Consider the following 18964-nt stretch of genomic DNA (forward strand, 5'->3'; position numbering starts at 1 on the left):
TAACCATTGTCATAGGGCAACATGTGTACTAACTGTTAAATGAGAAACTATTTTGTTCTGTAAGCCTTCATCTAAAGTGAGAATAGCAGCACAATTGGAACAGGGTAGTTGATGTCGCTGAACTCTGCATGTAGAAATTTTTGAAATGGTGTATCTTTGGCTATGTATAGTTTCACCAAAAAAAAAAAAAAAAACATATAGAAGGAAGAGGGTTGACATGTTGTGGGGTTGTTAGCCAATGTCATAAAACAATATGTGTACTACTGTTTCATGAGAAACTGTTTGTTCTGTAAGCCTTCACCTGAAGTACAATAAAAAGAAAAAAAAAACCACCACCAACAACAAAAAATCTTCCCTGCCTCTCCACATCCCCCATTCCCACTCCTAGGACAAAATTACTTTAGAATCTTTAAGCCATTTCTTTCTGTAATTGACTCCATATCTCCAAATGATACGCTTATTTGATGATTTGAGTGTAGACACTTCTCAGGATGGTTCTTTAAAGTGCATCCATTGGATTTATGAGAAGCTGGGTGTGTGCCCATGTTTTTCTCACTTCCTCTGGCCAGCGCTGGTCCCTGTGGTTGGCTGCCTCTGCTCCGTGCCACTGCTTACTGTCCCCAGTGCCCAGGGGCGGCCAAGCATGAGAGCAGGGTGAGTGCGGCTCCTCTGTGCCCCACCTAGTCACCCCAGCAGGGAGCAGTTCTTGATCTGGCCTCTTTCAAAACACGCATACACACACACGTACACACGCTCTCGGACACGGAGGCTGTCTCCTACGTGTTGCTTGGGTCCACAACAACCTCCTGACTTCCCTGCTTTCTTTCAGTCCACGGCTCTCAAGCTTTCTGCTGATAGAGTGAACTGTTAAGCTCCTAAGACCTTCAGTGGCTCCCTGACACCTCTAAGATCTAAGGTTGTGCAAGGCAAATCTGACTCTCTGACTTGCTGTGGCCGTCCCTCCTGCTGCTCTGCTCGCCGCTTCATCTCCCACCCCGCCTGTTGAGTACGGTGCTCCCACGTCCTCGCTGTGCTCCTTCTCAGCCCTGCGCCCTTGCCCCAGCTGGGCCCTCTGTTGAGAACTGTGCTCCCACGTCCTCACTGTGCTCCTTCTCACCCCTGTGCCCTTGCCCCAGCTGGGCCCTCTGTTGAGTACCGTGCTCCCACGTCCTCGCTGTGCTCCTTCTCAGCCCTGCGCCCTTGCCCCAGCTGGGCCCTCTGTTGAGTACCGTGCTCCCACGTCCTCGCTGTGCTCCTTCTCACCCCTGCATCCTTGCCCCAGCTGGGCCCTCTGTCAGAATACTCTTCTAGCCCTTCACCTTCCTCTTGCCGCCTGATCCCTAAAGCCTCAGTGCAGAGACTGCCTTTCAGGAAGACCTCCCCTCCCCAGTCGTTCCCTCATCTTCTGCCCCGTCCCATCCTGGGGGAGACGCCTTCCTTCCTCCTTCTCCCTGGCACATCTGCATCAATGTGCTTGCCACACTGTTGTATTTATCTCGTAGGCTATGGACGTTTTGAGGGTCAGGGCTGCAACTTGTCTGTCATATATATTGGTCACCTGGCATAGTTCCTGGCATACAGTAGGTGCTCGACAAATGTTTGAGTGAGTGAGTGGGGGTGCTCACGTGACACTTAGCTCACATTTTGTGGTGTCATGGTTGCTGGTGTGTCGTGGTCACCTATGAGTGTAAGATCTTTGAGGTCAAAGACCATTTCTCACTTATCTGAGCCTTCCCGACAGCACCCGGTGCTGACAGTAAGCGCGCACAGCTCTGTTCATGCTGAATGAGTGAAGCGACAGGTGGGCCAGAGCCCTGGCCTAATCCCCAGCATTGGCAGAAACAGCGGGGCCAGTCAGCCCTGCCAGGCCCTGCCTCCCCTGGGCCTTCCTGGGCCCCTCCGCCCTAGAGTAGCCAGCCCAGCTGCAGAGGGGAGGCCCTCACCCCCCACATCCCTTCTGGGACCCACTCAGAAACGGAAGAAAGAAGATGTAATGAGGAGCCCTGGACCGCCTCCGCTGGCTGAGGACCGGAGTGGGGGATGGGATGGAGACAGGGGGCAGAGTCAGGACACACCCCATCCTTCTTTTTTTCTTGTGTAAAATGTATGGTATATACGTAAGAGTGTGTAACGTGCATAGAGACGTTGTAAAGAATAATAATAAAACTAAATCCTGTGTACCCAGCACCCTAATCAAGAGAACATTTCAAGTACCTTAGAAGCCTGTGTGCCCCTGCCTGACACATTTCCCTGGAGGAAACACCATCCCAAATCTGTGGTAACCCTCTCTTACTTTTCTTTATGGTTTCCTAGCTCTGTATGTAAGGAGCCCTGGTAGCACAGTGGTTACGCTCAGGTGCTAACCAAAAGGTCAGTGGTTCAAACCCACCAGTTGTGTTGCGGAAGAAAGATGTGGCAGTCTGCTTCCATAAAGCTTTGGAAACCCTATGGGGCGGTTCTACTCTGTCCTATAGGGTCGCTATGAGTCGGAATCGACTTCTTGGGTACCTCTGTAGGTATCCCTAAACAATACTGCCTGGGTTACCTATTTTGAAACTTTCTATATTTGGAATCATACTACACATATTCTTCTGTCTCGTTTCTTTTGCTCATCATTATATAGTCTTTAAAGATTCATTCATGTTCATGAGTAGAGCTGTAATTTGTTCCTTGTTTTTCTTGCATAGTATCCCATTGTATGAAAATACCACAGTTTAATTATCCATTCTACTGTTGATGGATGTTTGGGCTGCTTCCAGTTGGGGGCTACCCTGAAACCTTCCCCTACGTGTCTCTGGCGCCCGTGTACAAGTTTCTCCAGGTACATTCCCCAAATGGAATTTCTGTGCTGTAGGGTATGCCCACTATCAACTTTACTAGGTAACTCCAAACTGTTTGCCAAACTTGTACTTCTATATTTTTTAGAATGATGCCCTAGAGGTGACCCAGGCAGAGGTGGCATGCCAGCCACAGGGCCACACCCAGGAGCTTATTTTCAGCAAGAGGGAGAAGTCAGATGGCAAAAGAGTGGGTGTCACTATTTCCCTGCCCAGCCCCATAAACCACATGTTCAACAAACCTTTACAGAGAAGCTACCAAGAGCCAAGCCCCGGGCTGGGGAAACAGTGCTGAGTTAGCACAGAGCAGCCCCAGAGAGGGACACTTAGGTTCTGCTTTCTGTGCTGGGCAGCCCAACACAGCTTTGCCCTGGGAGAGATGGAAGGGTAAGGGCTTGACAGGTGAGTGGGAATTTTCTCGAAGACAGGAAAGACCCTCCAGGCCCAGCGAACGGCACAGGCAATGTCTCTCATCCTCAGAGGTGAACAGTGGGTGGTTGGCGGCAGTGCGGGGGGGCTACCGTTGCTGGCAGTAGAGGGTGGGAAGGAAGAAGAGAAGACCAGGGCTATGCTGGCTCCCAGAGAGACAGACACACCTCCAGCTGCATACAAGCGCACCTGTGTCCTTGTGCTCATCTAGAGGCAAACATGGTGGTGTTGGGGGCACACGGACTCACACACCTCCCACACACCAAAAGGCAGGCTGGTTGCCACGCTGCAGGAGCAGAGGCAGGGAGTGTGAGCCAACAGCTGCCACGGGAGATAAGCCCGGCACCAGGGGCCACCCTCCCCGCCTGCCTCAAGAGTCCACCTTGCGTGTCCGCCCGGGCTACCACGAGCTGGTCTCCTCTGCCAGTGATGTGTTTTCAGGACAACCTGGGAGTCCCCACCCCAAAGCTTGTTCTATTTATGGGGGAAAAAAACCCAAACTCATTGCCATTGATGTAATTAGACTCGTGGTAACCCCATGTGTTACAGAGTAGAACTGAGCTCCATAACGTTTTCCTGGCTATAATCTTTACAGGAAGCAGATTGCCAGGCCTTTCTTCCACAGCACTGCTGGGTGAGTTCGAACCACCAACCTTTTGGGTTAGTAGTTGAGTGCAAACTGTTTGGGCCACCCAGACGCTTTTTTATTTATGGAAATGGAGTAGAAAAGTCTTTTAGTCCACACTTGAGCCCTGTCCGATGCTCCCAGGCTAGGGCGGGGTCCGGTATATAGCAGGCCTTGGGAAATGTTGATTGTTGAAGTAAAATTTTTTAATTAAATTCACTGTAAGACCTATTAGGCTTGTGAATAGGGGATCAGGGCCAGGGGGAAGGGGGAATCTGAAATGAGACACTGTAAGAAAGGAAGACTCCATGTCCTCCATAATCAGCCTGCAGCCTGCCGAGTCCCTCCTTTCTCCCCAGACTCCCACGGCTGGCCAAGGGAGCAAGGGTGGGGGTCAGGGCCGTTGCGAGGTTGCTAATTAAGGCTGGACGTATGTTTTATATGACTGCAGCTGCCTAGCAGAGCTGCGATCTGCTCCCCAATGCCGAGGCTGCTCCCAACGCCCAGAGTGGGCTACAGCTCAAGCTAAAGAATCACCACCCAGATATGCAGACCGAGCTCTGCTGGTGCCAGGCCCTCTCAGCATCTCCCTCTCTGCCCCTTCTTCCAGGTGTCCTGGGCAGAGTTCACCTCGTGGTCCCTCAAAGCCAGAGAAGGGGGTGGGGATGGGAAACAGGCAGTCCTCTGGGATTTCTGTCTCCCCCTGGGTGCCCTCACTCCCCAGGGAGGCCGCTGGCTCCACATTGGGCACCCCACCACCAGGGTCTGCTCACCCCCCCCCACACACAGACAGACAGACAGACAGACAGACAGACAGACAGACAGACAGACAGACACACACACACACACACACACACACACACACACACACACACACGCCCCAGTTACTGACCCAGAGGCCTATCAGAGACCTTCAAGCTGAGTCCTTCTGCTCTCCCCACCCACACCTCCAAGGGGGTGGAGACTCCTGTGAGCCCTGGAGAGAGGCTTGGGGGTGGAGCTGGAGCCTCAGAGCGTGGAGCCTGTCGCCAACAGGTGACAAGATGATCTCTCCGTAGGACAGGCTGTTAGTCTTCTTCTTGCCCTGCCTCAGACATCTGCAGCTGCCTCAGAGCTAACCTCATCTAAACTTCATCTCTTGGCCCCTAATGAGCCTGCGAGGACTTCCTTGTGACCCACCAAACCAGTCCTTCTGTCAGGAACACACTTGCTTGTCCAGCATCCTCATCCAGGGCTACTTGCCCCCCAGCTGGCACACCCAGCCTCAGCCCACTTAACCAACCTGCCCCTCCACCCACCAATCCCCAGCTCAGCTATGGACAACCCGCATTTACTGAGAGGCCACTATGTGCCAGGGGTAGCAGGGATTTAAAATCAGAGGAGCTTCCAATTTTGGTTGGGGAGATAAAAACAGATCATTTCAATGACTCCAGTCAATTCTCATGTTACCCATTCTTGGGGACCCAGCAGGAGTATCACCCACCCAAACACCCAGCTCTCTGGTTTGCTACCGTGTCCCCGGCACCTCGGTGTTGTTAGGCGCTGTTGAGTGGATTTCAACTCATAGCGACCTCATGAGACAGGGTAGAACTGCCCCAAAGGGTTTTCTAGGCTGTAATCTTTACAAGAGCAAATCACCAGGTCTTCCTCCTGAAGAGCCACTGGGTGGATTTGAACCAACAACCCTCAGCACTTTGCTCCTAGCTTACTGGAGGTGCCCAATAAATACTTACAGATTGAATGCCTGCTCTGGGACGGGGTAGGGGTGGGGTGGGGGGCTGCAGGAGGGGACCACCTTTCTTCTCACCCCTCCCCTCATCTTCTCTAAAGAAAATCAGATGGAACAAAAACACCAAGGCAGCCGGGGGCACAGGGCAGTAGCGGGCAGGGGAAACCCCAAGTCTTTGCCTTGAACTGAATTCTCAGATCTTGCTTTGTTGTTGTCAGTGGCCATGGAGTCGATTCCACCTCATGGCGGCCCCATGTATGCCAAGTAGAACTGCTCCATAGGGTATTCAAGGCTGTGACCTTTCTGAAGCAGATCTTTCTAGTAGCAGCTAAAAGGGCAGGGTTCTGCGGCCACAGCGCCTAGCTCCTTGGGGGAAGCCATCTGAACTGCCGAAGCCAGAAACATAACTTTTCTGCCTCCAGATTTCAGAGTCTGCCCTGTCAAACCCATAACACTGTAATTCCAGTCGTCGGATGAATCAAGTCAGTGAGTTTTATAGTAAAAATATACACAAATCACTAAACTCACAAACGTTGGGAACTCGGAGGCCAAGGTAAAGAACGTTCCTGAAAACACAGCAAAGGAGGCCAGAAGACGCGGGTCTGAGGGCAGGGGGCAGGGCCTGGCATGAAGTGTGGCTGCAGGAGGTGGTATTCTAGCTAAGCCCAGCACTGCGGCCACCTAGCAAAGCAGTCAGACAGTGTTGCCACTGCAGCGCGGGCACAGGCCTGATTTCTCCGCCCGTCATTCATTTATCCCTTTGTCACTTGGTAATTGTTCCTGAGAAGCTACCTGTGCAGGTACTCTGCCAGGCCCTGCGGAAACAGAAGGACCCAACACAGACGTGGTTCTCACCCTCGCCTGGTGGGGAGACGGCCTCAGGCAGGAATCGCCCCGCTTTGGATCTAGGGAGGGAACATCACATGTGCAGGAGGGCGAGATCAGCGAGCCTGCTGCCTGGGGCCACCTCAGTGGTCAGTTCGAGATTCCGATCTTTATCCTGAGAGCGGGCAGGAGCCACGGAGAGGTTTTCAGCAGGAGAGTGATGTGATGCGATCTGTGTTTTGGAAAGATCCCTCTGGCTGCTGCGTGGAGAACAGGCTGGGGGTGGGGTGGGGCCGAGCGGATGCGGGAAACCAGGGAGGCGGCCGCTGGGGCTCGGGCTGGGCTGGGGAGGAGGAGGTGAAGATGCGAGGCATTTCGGAGGTTAATGAAGGACAGGCTGTGACGATGGATTAGATATGGGTGGTGGCTGGGCAGGGAGAGGGAGGTCCCGAGGATGACTCGCAAGCTCCTGGCTTTGGAAACTGGGTGGGAGGTTGTGTCTTTTCTCAAAAATTGAAACACTGGGAGAGGGCTGGGTTTGCCTGTAGCCGGAATTTGGTGGCAGTGTATCTGATGTTCTTGAAAGCCCACATTGTTATTTCAGTGTCAAAGTGAGTGCAGGGGGCAGGGGACAGGTACTTTTGGTGAGGCTTTGCAAAAGGAATATTCTTTTTTGTAAAGAAATATGGCAATCCACTGGCAACATTTTGCCTCCAATCTAATAGTCCGATGAACTTTGCTCACAGCAACTTCATGTATAAAATCCAAATGAGTTACTAGCAGACACTTGGGAAACAGACGAATAGGGACTTGTTTGAGGAAGCTCCTTTAGGAACGAGTGCTGGAGGACTAATTAAAAGTGACAAGGTTGGGATCTGAATTCCAGCTCTGCAACTTATTAGCTGTGTGACTCTGGGTAAGTTGTCTAACCTCTCTGTGCTTCAGTTTCCTTATCCATAAAATGTGAATAATAATAGTACCTATTGCATAAGACTAAAGAGGATTAAAAGAGAGTGTATAAAGGATTTAACACAGTGTCTAGCTCATGGAATCTCTCCAAAAATGTTACCTATTACTACAGAATATACCCCCACAGACAGAAACAATGCTGATTTCTTGCCCATAATTCTCTTCAAAAAAAGAAAGAATTGTTACTTATATAACCAAGCATGATTTTCACAAGTCCACTTGTAAGATTTGCTTTTAATAAAATAATACAAATTAGGAATGTTTTTTGTCAGAGCACTTGCTGGAGTCTTGACATCACCCGCACAGGTATTTGTTGTCCGGCCCAGCCTTGCTTGGGTCGTATATTTTTTGCTGGGTCCTTCCATTTCAGAGGGGCTATGCTCTGCTGGGTGGAGTGGAAATTTTCCAAGGTCAGAAGCAATGCTATCTGCATGACCTTCTGGGTCCCCTTGGTGCCTGAACAGTGGGGAGCGAGTGGCACTGTGGTTTGGGTTAGCAGAGTACTTGTAGCTCAGACTGTAATCTGGGGACCTCCCGGGGATGTTTCTGCTGGGAAGGGCTTGGCTGTGGGTTCAGGGAGGCTGAAGGAAAATGGCAAATGGACCACAGGTGATTCTCTCTCTCTGCTCTTGGTTTCGGGAGACTAGAGAAGTCTGTGGCTGGGGCTGGAAGCCTGGAGGACATGGAGCCATCTCACCGCGAGGGGGTGAGATTAGGCGCCCCACTGATCATCTCTGCAAGTGCAGGGGAAGATGGCTGGGGCCAGAGAGACAGCCCTGGAGTTGGGAAGGAGGGGTGGAACACTACAGACTGCGCAAGCCACTGCGAGAGAGGCCGCCAGCCCCTCCTGGCCTCCCACAGACACGGCAAAGGGAGGCCTCCAGCCTGACTGAGGCCAGAGGGGCCATGCTGCAGCTGGGTGTTCAGAACAGAGCCACAGTCGGGGCTCCAGGTGGGGGACAAGAGCTGCAAACAGGAACTGCAGGACTAGATGCCAGTATGGAAACGGGCAGACTGAATTGCTAACACTTCTGAGGGAGTCCCTGGGTGGCGCAAATTGTTAGGCACTTGACTACTAACCAAAGGTTAGCAGTTTGAACCCACCCAGAGGCGCCTCGACAGACAGGCCTAGCGACTTGGTTCTGAAAGTTCACAGCCTTGAAACCCCTATGGGGTAGTTCCACTCTGCACACGTGGGGCTGCAATGAGTCGGAACCGACTGATGGCAACTAACAAGAACAATGCTTTTGGGGCACTTGCTGCAGGGCAGGCACTGTTGTAAGTACTTGCTATGTTTTAAGAAGCTACAGAGGCAGGACTCCTACTCGGAGAATCTGGCTCGGGAACTCATATTCCTCACCACTAACCAAAAAAATCAAACCCATTGCCATCAAGTGGATTCCAACTCACACAGCGACCCTAGAGGACAGAGTAGAACTGCCCCATAGGGTTTCCAAGGAGCAGCTGCTGGATTCAAACTGCTGACCTCTTGGTTAGCAGCCAAGCTCTTAAACACTGCACCACCTGGGCTGCTTTTAACCACTATACTATGTGAAATGCAGAAAGAGTAAAGTTTTAGACCTACAGAGGGTTAGACCTCTGCTTAACCTTTATGCTAAATGTCATATTAAAATACAAAGTAAAGGTTTTGGAGCTCTGCCAAGCTCTGCTGCTTTCTAGCTGTGGGGTGTGTGTGTAGCTTGTGTCACTGTGTTTTTTTTTTGTGTTAAACATTTTATTGTGCTTTAGGTGAAAGTTGGGAAACCCTGGTGGGGTAGTGGTTAAGCGCTACAGCTGTTAACCAAAAGGTCAGCAGTTCAAATCCACCAGGCGCTCCTTGGAAACTTTATGGGGCAGCTCTACTCTGTCCTACAGGGTCGCTATGAATCGGAATCGACTCGACGGTAGCAGCTTTGGTTTTGGTTTGAGATGAAAGTTTACATAAACAATTAGTTTTCCAATCAATGATTCTCACACTAATTGTTCTGTGACGTTGGTTGCACTCCCCACAACGTGTCGGCACTCTCCCCATTTCCTCCCTGGGTTCCCCGTTTCCATCAGTCCCGCTTCCCTGGTCCCCCCTTGCCTTCTCTCCTTGGCTTTGGGCAAATGTTGTCCTTTTGGTCTGCTATAGTTGATTGTTCTAAGGAGCACATTCTTCACGGGTGTTATTGTTTATTTTATAGCCCCGTCTATTATTTGGCTGAAAGGTGGCTGGCCTCTGTGAGTGTCTTCAGTTTCAAATTAGAAGGTTGTCTTAGGGCAATAGTCTTGGGGGTTCCTTCAGTCTCTTTCAGACCGGTAAGTCTGTTTTTTTTTCTGTTTTTTAATCTGAATTTGGTTCTACATTTTTCACCCCTTTTAACGGGGACCTTCTATCGTGATCCTGGTGTCTAGCTCCGTGAGATCTTGGGCACCTACTTAGACTCTCTGGGCCTCAATTTCCTCATTGGTTTGTAAATTTGAGAACAATATTGACCTTCCAGTGATGTCGAGGATTAAATAAGAAAATGTACTGTTGAATGGATGAAACTGGGGACATTATGCTGAGATAAGTCAATCACAAAAGGACAAATATTGTATGAGACGGCTACGGTAAAAACTCATGAAAAGCTTTATACACAAAAAGAAACAATCTTTGATGGTTAGGAGGGATGGGAGGGGTGGGAGGCGGAAATATTAAATAGACAATAGATAAGTGGTAACTTTGGTGACGGGTGAGACAGTACACATTACTGGGGAAGCCAGCACAGCTTGTACAAGGAAAGGTCATGGGAGCTCCACAGACACATCCAAACTCCCTGAGGGACCGAATTGCTGGGTGGAGGGCTGTGGGGACCATGGTCTTGGGGAACATCTAGCTCAAATGGCATAACACAGTTTATAAAGGAAATGTTCTACATTCTGCCTTGGTGAGTAGCATCTGGGGTCTTAAAAACCTGTAAGCAGCCATCTAAGATACTCCACTGATCTCACCCCTTTGAGAGCATGGGAGAATGAAGAAAACAAGGTACAAGGAAAAGATTAGTCCAAGGGACTAATGGACCACAGCTATCATGGCCTCCACCAGACTGAGTCCAGTACAACTACATGGTGCCCGGCTACCACCACTGTCTGCTCTGACAGAGATCACAACAGAGGGTCCCAGACAGAGCTGGAGAAAAATGTAGAACAAAATTCTAATTCACAAAAAAAGACCGGACTTGCTGGCCTGACAGAGACTGGAGAAACCCTGAGAGTATGGCCCCCGGACACCATTTTAGCTCAGTAATGAAGTCACTCCCGAGGTTCACCCTTCAGCCAAAGATTAGACAGCCCCATCAAACAAAATGAGACTAATGGGGCACAACAGCTCAGGGACAGGGACTAGAAGGTAGGAGGGGACAGGAAAGCTGGTAATAGGGAACCGAAGGTCAAGAAGGGAGAGGGTTGACATGTCGTGAGGTTGGTAACCAACGTCATAAAACAGTATGTGTACTAACTGTTTAATGAGAAACTATTTGTTCTGTAAACCTTCATCTAAAGTACAATAAAAAAAAAACTAAAAAAAAAGAAAATGTACGTTGAGTGCCTGCCTGTTCCTTCTGTAAGACCCCTGGCTTTGGAGGCTCTCAAGACACTGTCCATTCTAGACCCGGATTTCATCACCGCCTCAGGGGCCTGTAGGTCTGGGGTTCATGAAGCCTGTCCCTCCCCACAGTGGGTGCACCACTAGGATTCCTGTCCACATCCTCAGAACTTCCTCAGAGGAGGGGTCCCACTTAACATACCCCAGTTTGATATCCGAGCAGACAGGTGTCCTGACAGCAGTGAAGGAGCTGACCCCCTGAGGAAGCTGAGGTCTCAAGTGATCCTCACCTAGATCATTACAGATATTTCATGGTTTTTGGGACAGTCTTCTCCTCTCCATTAATTTATTCATCCATTTACTATTTAGCAATTCTTTACTGTTCAATTTACTGAACATTATTAACAGGTATGCAATATTTGCCAGGCATTATGACAGGTTCTCAGAAGCAGTCATGGATCTCATCTGGAGGAGGCCACAGACTCTGGACCATGTTTAATTTTCCTGTTCATCTCCAGCCTGGGCCCATGGGTCATGGAATGTACTCAGTGAACACCTACTCCTGGGGGAATGATTAAAGTACCAGTAAGAGATGGGTCATGAGAAAGCAACAAGACTCTCCAAGTAGATGTATGCCAGGCTGGCGCTCCAAAGGCCTGGGCCATTGTAACTCTTTGGTGTCTCTGTGGCCACAATGCAGGGCAAGGATCACAAACCTGAAAGCCTTCAGGGGTCAGACAGGTCTCATAAATGTCCAAAGTGGGCCAGGTGGGGACTACGGCAAATGGGAGTGGGCCTGCCCCATAAAGATGGTATTTGCTACTTGGCTTCAGCCTACTGTTGCCAATGGAACTGTGAGCCAAGGGTAGCTAGACCTTCTGATTTTTTCAAAAGAAACTGGAAATCTGGATTTTTATTTCAAATCTCCAAATTTATCAGCATTGGCTCCTCATTTTAATTTTTTTTTCTTCAAAGCTCTGCCAGAACCAAACAGAACATGTCTGCCTGATGAATTCTGCCCAAAGGCTGCCAAAACCCCAAATGGGTCTGTAGAAAGGGAAAGGTGGAGGGCTATGTGTCCTGAGAGACCTAGGCTGAGGATCTGAGGGTCTGAGGGACCTAGAATGCCATCCTTCCTTGGGTCCAGGGCTGTGCTAGACACAAAGGAAGCCACAAGAGGAAGTTGAAGCAACAGTGCTGCCCTCCAGGAACTTACCATCTTCTTACAGAGACCTAGGTAAAGCAGCAAATGGTCAGGAAGCCGGGAGCAGGAGACAGTGCAGAGCCTCTGGGGGTTAGGGTAGCAGAGAGCAAGGTGGACCTGGGCTTCGGGAGGTCTTCACCTGAGCTTCCAGAGAACTTTCCAGAAAGTCAGGCTAGAGACTCTTGAGGATGAGGATTCTGGAGGCAGAGGCAGAGGGTCCAGTGAGCTGCAGGAGCAAATACAAATGGGGGCAACCTATGCTGGAGACCCCAAAGAAAAGCCAGGGCTTTACTTCCAAATGTCATGGCAAAAGACTCATTGACAGGGGGCAGGGCTATAGTAGGAGGCTTCACCGACACCCCCACACCCTGTGACCTGGCAATCTTGCGGTCAGAAGGGAAGGCAAGTGGGACAAATGGGACAACTAGGTTTGTGGGGGTTCAAGAGCCCCGACCTAAGAGTTAGGCAGGTTGGGGTATAAATCCCTGTTGTGTGACTTGGGACAGGCATGTAGCGGCTCCAAGCCTCGCTTTCTTTCACGAATTTGCGTGTCACCCTTGCGCAGGGGTCATGCTAATCTTCTCTACATTGTTCCAATTTCAGTACATGTGCTGCCAAGGGGGCATAAGCCTCAATTTCCTAATCTGTGAAATGGCTGCAGTAATTATGCCTGCCTCCTGGGATTGGAAAACTCATTGCCCTTGAGCTGATTCCGACTCACAGCGGGTAGAACTGCCCCATAGGGTTTCCGAGGAGCAGCTGCAGACCTTTTGGTTAGCAGCTGAGCTCTTAACTACTATGCCACCATGGCTCCTGGGATTGGGATGAGGATGAAACTAACTCCTGAAGGTCACATGCTCAGCCTGATGCTGACCCTGGGGGCCCCAGTGAGGGCCCTAGGATGCTTGCCTGTGTCTCTAAGCGATTTTTATCAGCGGGTCCACTGCCTGGAGTTCTTGTTCCGATTCCCAAGTAGGGTGGGGAAGGAGCACCTGGAGGGTGAAGCTGGTCCACATGTTTGCCGACATTTTTCTTGTCGCTGCTTCAGGAAATGGCATCGATTCTGGAGAAGGGGCAGGACTGCCCATTTTACGGGCGGGGGAGGGGGTGGAAGCGTCGGGCTCTCCCCATCCCTTCCCTAGGGAGGCAAGGTCGAACCTCTGCTTAGCTGTGGGCAGGAACCACAGGGGTTGGGAGTAGCTCTTCCCCCCAGGATGGACTCTCTTCACCCAGTCCTCACCTGGGAGGGAGCAGAGATCCACGGTTAAACATTCCTTGGGGGAAGCGGGTGCTGTGAGGAAACCCTGCTGCTCCCCCAGCTCGCCCTCCAGGTTCCGGAGGAATCTGTGTGAGACACAAATCTGCCCAGGATCTTCATTCCCTTAAAATCTTCCACTGGCAGGGCTGACAAAGCCTGGGTGGCCCCAGCCACCTCTCGAGCTTCACCTCCCCGCCTCATCCCGACTATTTCACAGCTCTGAGCCTTTGCTAAAGCCGGGCCCTCTAGCCTGGGGCGTCCTCACCTCTTCCCCTAGCGGTGCGGGCTGGGGCGGGGAAAAGCCTGCTCCTCCTTACAGTCTGTCCTCGTGCTTCGCCCCTTCTCGGCTCCCGCACCCCACCCCAGCCCCACCTCTGGGGCCGAGCTCGTCACTCTTCCCCTTGCTGCCTCAGCAGCCATTATATGTTGTTGTCACCAAGTTATCACAGTGTTTTCCTGTCTGCTTGTCCCTCCGCCCTCACTCCACCTCAACCCCTGACTGGAAGCTTCTTGAGAGCAGGAAAGCAACCTTGTCCATCTTGGGAACTGTAGGGCGAGCCCCTTGCCTAGGGCATCCTGGCCACTCCTGAAGGGAGGGACGGCTGGGCGGGGTCGCGGGCGAGGGGGAGCTGGATGGCAGAACTAGAGCAGCGGATGGGGCTTTTTTAGAACCAGCGGGGGTGGGGGTGGGAGTGCGGGGAAGTTTGTACTTCGCCCTCTGCAGCGGGCTCCCGCGGAGCCCAGGCCACCCGGCCCGTTGCCCGCGCCCACCGGGCCAGGTGATCTCGAACCTTCTCCCTCTCACACCCCAACAACAAACAACCCTCCGCGCTCTCCCTCCGGAGAAAGGAGGTGGAGCCTGACCTCAGCCGGAGGCTGCCGCAGCTGCTGGGGGGAGGGCTCGGAGCTCCAACCCTTGGGGGAGCCTGTCCTCCAGGGAGTGGCAGGGGTGGGGGCCTTAGCGGGCTCCCAAGCGCCAGGGAAGCCCTCCCCCGGCCGGCACGACCCGCCTAAGATGAAGGGAGGAAGGGCAGAAGGGGGTGGCTTCCGTGAGTGCCCGCCTTCACTCTGTCCCTTTCTCAGGCCGGAGTGGCCCTTGAAGCCCCTCCCCCAATTTACACCCACCCTTTCTCGCACCCTGCAGTCCCCAGGGCAGGGTGAGACTAGGTGCCAAGTAAGCAGGAGGGCGAGGATGCAGCTCGGAGCGCTGGGCTCCCGGAGACGAGGTGTGCCCATCCCCCACCCCCTTGACGGGGGAGGGGGTAGGGCTGGGCATGTGAGAAGGGCCACCAGGGACTCTCAGACTAAGGTGGGAGAGAGCCTGAAGTGGGGCTTCTGTAGTCTGCAGCTGTGGGGACTGCGGTGGAGGCAACTTGGGTGAGGGACAGAGAGTGCACCCCAAGGGGAAGGCCTGGGGCCCCAAAGAGGGTAGGAATTCAGCGTTGGAAGGAAGAGAAGGGGAATGCGGGAGCAGCTTTTGCAGGGAGAGGCAGCCTGCAAAGACCTCCCCTGGCCAGCAATCTGGAGGCTAGCGCTAGACAGATGGGGGGTTTGGACACGGTGCAGTGGACATGTGTTCCCCAAAGTCTGAGCACATGTCACACACACACCCCTCCCCGTTCCTCTGTGTGCCTAGACTGGGTCCCACCCAGGCCCCCCTTCACCTTGACCTCCCTCCCAGACTGTAGCAGCGGGTCGCACCCTTTGGCAGTCAGAGGGGGCAGAAGTCCAGCTCTTTGCGGGACACTCAACAGCTGGCTCCTTGGTGGTAGAAGGGGGCTGTGCCCCGCTAGCTCAGAGTCACCGGGGGAGCACTTTTGCCTCTAGGGAAAGGGGCCGCAGCAGGTAATGACCAAACAACCTTCCACACTTGGATATGCCTGGGGGCAAATAATTTCTGGAGATCCCTTTAAGGAAGGGGGGGTTCTGATCCCTTTAAGAGGGAGTGGGTCAGAGCAAAAGGACTATAAAAGTCCAGCTCTCTATTCCCCTACCCCTGGGGGCTTCCTATGATGGGGGAGGGGCGAGTTCTGCAGCCACATGTAATTGGTGTCCTGGTGTCCCTCCCCCAGAGAGCTGTGCCCTTCAGTTTATGCAGCGTGGCTGAGGGGCCAGGTGGTTCAGTAACTGTTCCCCGGGACCTAGAATTCCGGCACCCTTGCAGAGAAGGGCACTGCCCCACTCCCAGGAAAGGTGTGGAGACCTGGGTGTGGAACGGAGGAAGGGGAAAGTAGTCACTGCCACTACAGGGGTTGCGCTGCCTGCTGGGGTGCCCTGCCCGGGTGCCAGGTGGCTGGATCTGAGGGCAGGCGGTCTGCAGGGACTGCGGCGGGCGGCAGGGGGAGGTGCCTGGCGGCTGGACTGGAGATGACGGAGCAGCCAGTCTGTCCCGGCTGTCAGTCTGGTTGTACGTGGTGGGGGAGGGGTGTGCATCGTGTTCTCTCTGGATGTTTTCCTCTCTGCAACTCCTTCTCTCATCTCTCCTGCTTGGAGGCAGTTAACCCTTCCTGATGGGTCTGGAGGTGCCTGGGTAGAAGGAGCCCCTGGCCCGGCGCAGGGAGGGGGTGGCCCTGGCAATCTGCTGGATCCATTTCTCTCTCCAGACCTAGCACCAAACCCTTTTCCACGGGGGAGCTCTGGGCTGCTGGGCGTGCCAGGGTGAGGAAAGGTGACGGGCCTGGTGTGGGCATAGCTGCCCTGGTGGGGTGGGGTGGGATGGGGTGGGGGCAGCACTCGCTCAGGAAAGGTCGGAGGAGCTGAAGGAAGGAGGAAGAGGTGGAGTCCTTTCTAGGTGTGGAAGGGCTCTGGACAGGGAAGGAAGGCAGCCAAGTCCCAGAGGTCCCTAGAACTGGGGTGAAGGAGAGGCTGAAAGGTCTCTTTGCAGGACAGGCAGTCCGTGCAGCCCTTGGCCTCCTCTCTGCTGGCTTGTTGACCAGCTTTAACGAGCAGCATTGGGGACAGGAGGGAGGGACAGGGCGCTGGTCAGGAGCAGGTCAGTGGGCTAGCACAGGAGGAACACCAAGTGCCTCTAGCCAGCTTGTGGCTCCAAACCATAGCCCGCTCAGTCAGGGCCTCCAGGGGCAAAGGAGACAGCCCTGGAGGCAGGCTGCGCAGCCTGGAGTGGGCTCCCATGGCCTCTCCCTCCCCTCCAGGAGATCTTCACCCCTGGATGCCTGGGAAAAGTCCAGTCCTCCAACCTTGCCCTGCCACCACTTCCTGGGCTGAGCGTGGGCTTCCTGCTGCTTGGGTGTCCTTCCCTATGGCCAGGTACATGTCTCTTCTGACCCTGTCGGCCTCAGTCCCTGCCTGTTAGCAGGCATGAAGCAGCTGCCAAGGTCAGCATAGTCTGGGCTGCTGACAGGAACCCTGTCCCCTCTCCTGCCAACCTGGCAGGATGGTGGCGTTACCGCGGTTATCCCCTCCTCCCACCTCCGATGGGGCCTGGGGGGAGGGTACCTGGGGGCTAATCAGCTAATGGGACAGCCTGGGAAGGGACAGGGGGTTTTTGTGAGGTGGCGGGTGGGTAGCGCTCCCTGGTGTGGGGGCAGCTGCTAGGAATCTTTGTCCTAGGAGGTTCAGGGAAGGGAAAAACCATTTTGTGTCCTACTTTGATAGGTTTGGGGATTTTGCTTTCCCTAAGGGTGGGAGGTGAGAAAAGTTAGGAGCACTTGCCCTAGGAACCTAGCCCTTTGATAATTGTCTGTGTCAAGGTCTTGGTCATAGCTTTTAGCTTCCAGTCACACAGTCCTCCTGCTAGGCAGACCCTTCCTTTCACTGTGGTCCCCTTGACAGCTTTGGAGGCAGATGGGGAACAGTTTTTTGGGTTTAATTCCCAGCCATAGTGGCCAGCAGCTCTGATTCCCTTCAGGGCTGCCTGGGTGAGTGCTTGAGTCCCAAGTTCTAGGAAGAAAGGCTGGGCACTGGGGGTAGCCCAGGAGACCCTCAGGAGGGACCCCTCAGCCACACTCCAAGGCTGGGTGCCTTCTGCCCGTCTAGGAGGGCTCAGCACTCTGGGGCGTTTTCTCTCTGCCCAAGGCACTCCTGGGCCCAGCCCCTCCCTGGGCTGCTCTCAGCGCTCCGGTGACTTGACACTACCCTTTCTGCTGCTGCTCCTTTTACCTCCCAAAGCTCCCCTCCCCCGCCTGAATTGGGAATGAGGCTTTGTTCAGGGGCGGACTCAGCATTTCTCAAGAACCTACTAAGTGCACATCTAGTGCTTGTTTAAGTGAAGCCCTATGCGGGCGCTGGCGCTTCAGAGGTGCCCAAGGCATAGCCCTTTCCCGCACCTCACAGGGACTCTCCCGCCCCCCACTCCGCCCGTGTGACCTCAGCCTGCCGTGCCCACCCACCCCGCTGACCCCGCGAACGTGCTCGGGCTTGGAAAGGCACGTCTGTGGGTGTGAGAGACGGAGCCACTGCATTCGATGACGAGGGGAAAGCCAGGTAAGTGTCTACACTTGGTCCCATCCTGGCTTGAGGACGCGAGGAGGGAGTCCAGCCGAGGCTGTCGGGCTGCCCGCCCCCTCCCCCTTCCCCCGGAGAGCTCTGATGATCCCCGCGGTGGTGGAAGAGGGTGTGTGGGTGTCAAGGACTCACAGACCAGGCTCTGCTGTCAGCTGGAAATGGATGAGGGTGCCAGACTGCTTCTGAGAAGAGTGAAGTAGGAGCTGGGGTGAGGGGTGGTAGGTGAAGGGGAGAAAGGAAAAAGAGATGCGGGTGAGGGGTTACCGAGCCAGGACCGACCTTGCTTGAAAGGAAAGGAGACGTGGCAGGCAGGGAAGTCGGAAAGATGAGGCAAGGGCGGGAGGGGCTTCTCGGCAGTCGGGGCCCTTTCGCTGGAGTCTGGGGCCCTTTTTGCAGGAAAAGGGGGTTGTCCACGCTTGATTTTCGGCTGGTGTTCCCGAAGCTTTGCCCTGGGGGCAGAAGCCGCTGGTGAGGGTGGGGGTGTTCCTCGGCCCGCAGTTTTCTCCGGTGAGTGTTGGGGAGGAGGGTAAAGGCGAAGAGGGATGTAGAAGGGTGACGGTCAGGGCGGGGGCGATATAAGATTTCTCGGGGGGGGGTAGCAGCTGGGGGATTGGGGCTCCAGGGTCGGGTCACCATGGGATACGGGCTCAGGCCCTGGAGACGAAAAGAAAATCCAAGAAACCGGCCAAGGAAATCAGTCCCCCACCACCCTTGGCACCATACCCCTCCCCCCAAGCCCCGCCACTCCCCGCACCGCCTCCCCCGGCCGCCTCGTGCTGCCCCCTGCGTTGGGACGACCGATCCACGGTTCTGATTGGTCGGAGACTGGGAGGGGGAGCCGAGGGCCGGATTGGCTGGCGGGGCTAGCGCAGGGCGGGGCGGCTGATTGGCGGAGCTGGCCGAGGGGGGCGCCGCTGATTGGCTGCGGACGAGGAAGCAGGAAGGAGGGCGGTGGAGGCTCCGCTCTCGGGGAGTTTGTGGGGGAACCGCGAGCGGCGTAGCGGATCCCGGAGCCCGGCCCCCGCCGCCCGCCCGTCCGGCTGCCTGCCCCGCCCG

The 18964-nt window shown here is 54.0% G+C and overlaps 1 protein-coding gene and 1 non-coding gene across 2 annotated transcripts in view; both read right to left on the reverse strand.

Moving 5' to 3' along the window:
• The window catches only part of LOC105756502 (basic proline-rich protein-like), a 25353-nt gene that overhangs the window by 2658 nt on the left and 3731 nt on the right, over positions 1–18964 (reverse strand). The window contains exons 3-8 of the mRNA XM_012556729.1: positions 18663–18952; positions 18173–18562; positions 16831–16885; positions 15692–15805; positions 14309–14454; positions 6413–6435 (exon numbers count right to left, since the gene is read on the reverse strand). Of these exons, the coding sequence (XP_012412183.1) occupies positions 6413–6435; positions 14309–14454; positions 15692–15805; positions 16831–16885; positions 18173–18562; positions 18663–18952 (1018 nt within the window). The remainder of the gene's footprint in view (positions 1–6412; positions 6436–14308; positions 14455–15691; positions 15806–16830; positions 16886–18172; positions 18563–18662; positions 18953–18964) is intronic.
• LOC111821311 (U6 spliceosomal RNA) lies at positions 12707–12812 on the reverse strand. Its single transcript, XR_002824759.1, has one exon. It is a non-coding gene; the product is annotated as a U6 spliceosomal RNA (small nuclear RNA).

Source organism: Trichechus manatus, unplaced genomic scaffold (genome assembly GCF_000243295.1).
Source record: "Trichechus manatus latirostris isolate Lorelei unplaced genomic scaffold, TriManLat1.0 scaffold00076, whole genome shotgun sequence".
Taxonomy (NCBI): Eukaryota; Metazoa; Chordata; class Mammalia; order Sirenia; family Trichechidae; genus Trichechus; species Trichechus manatus.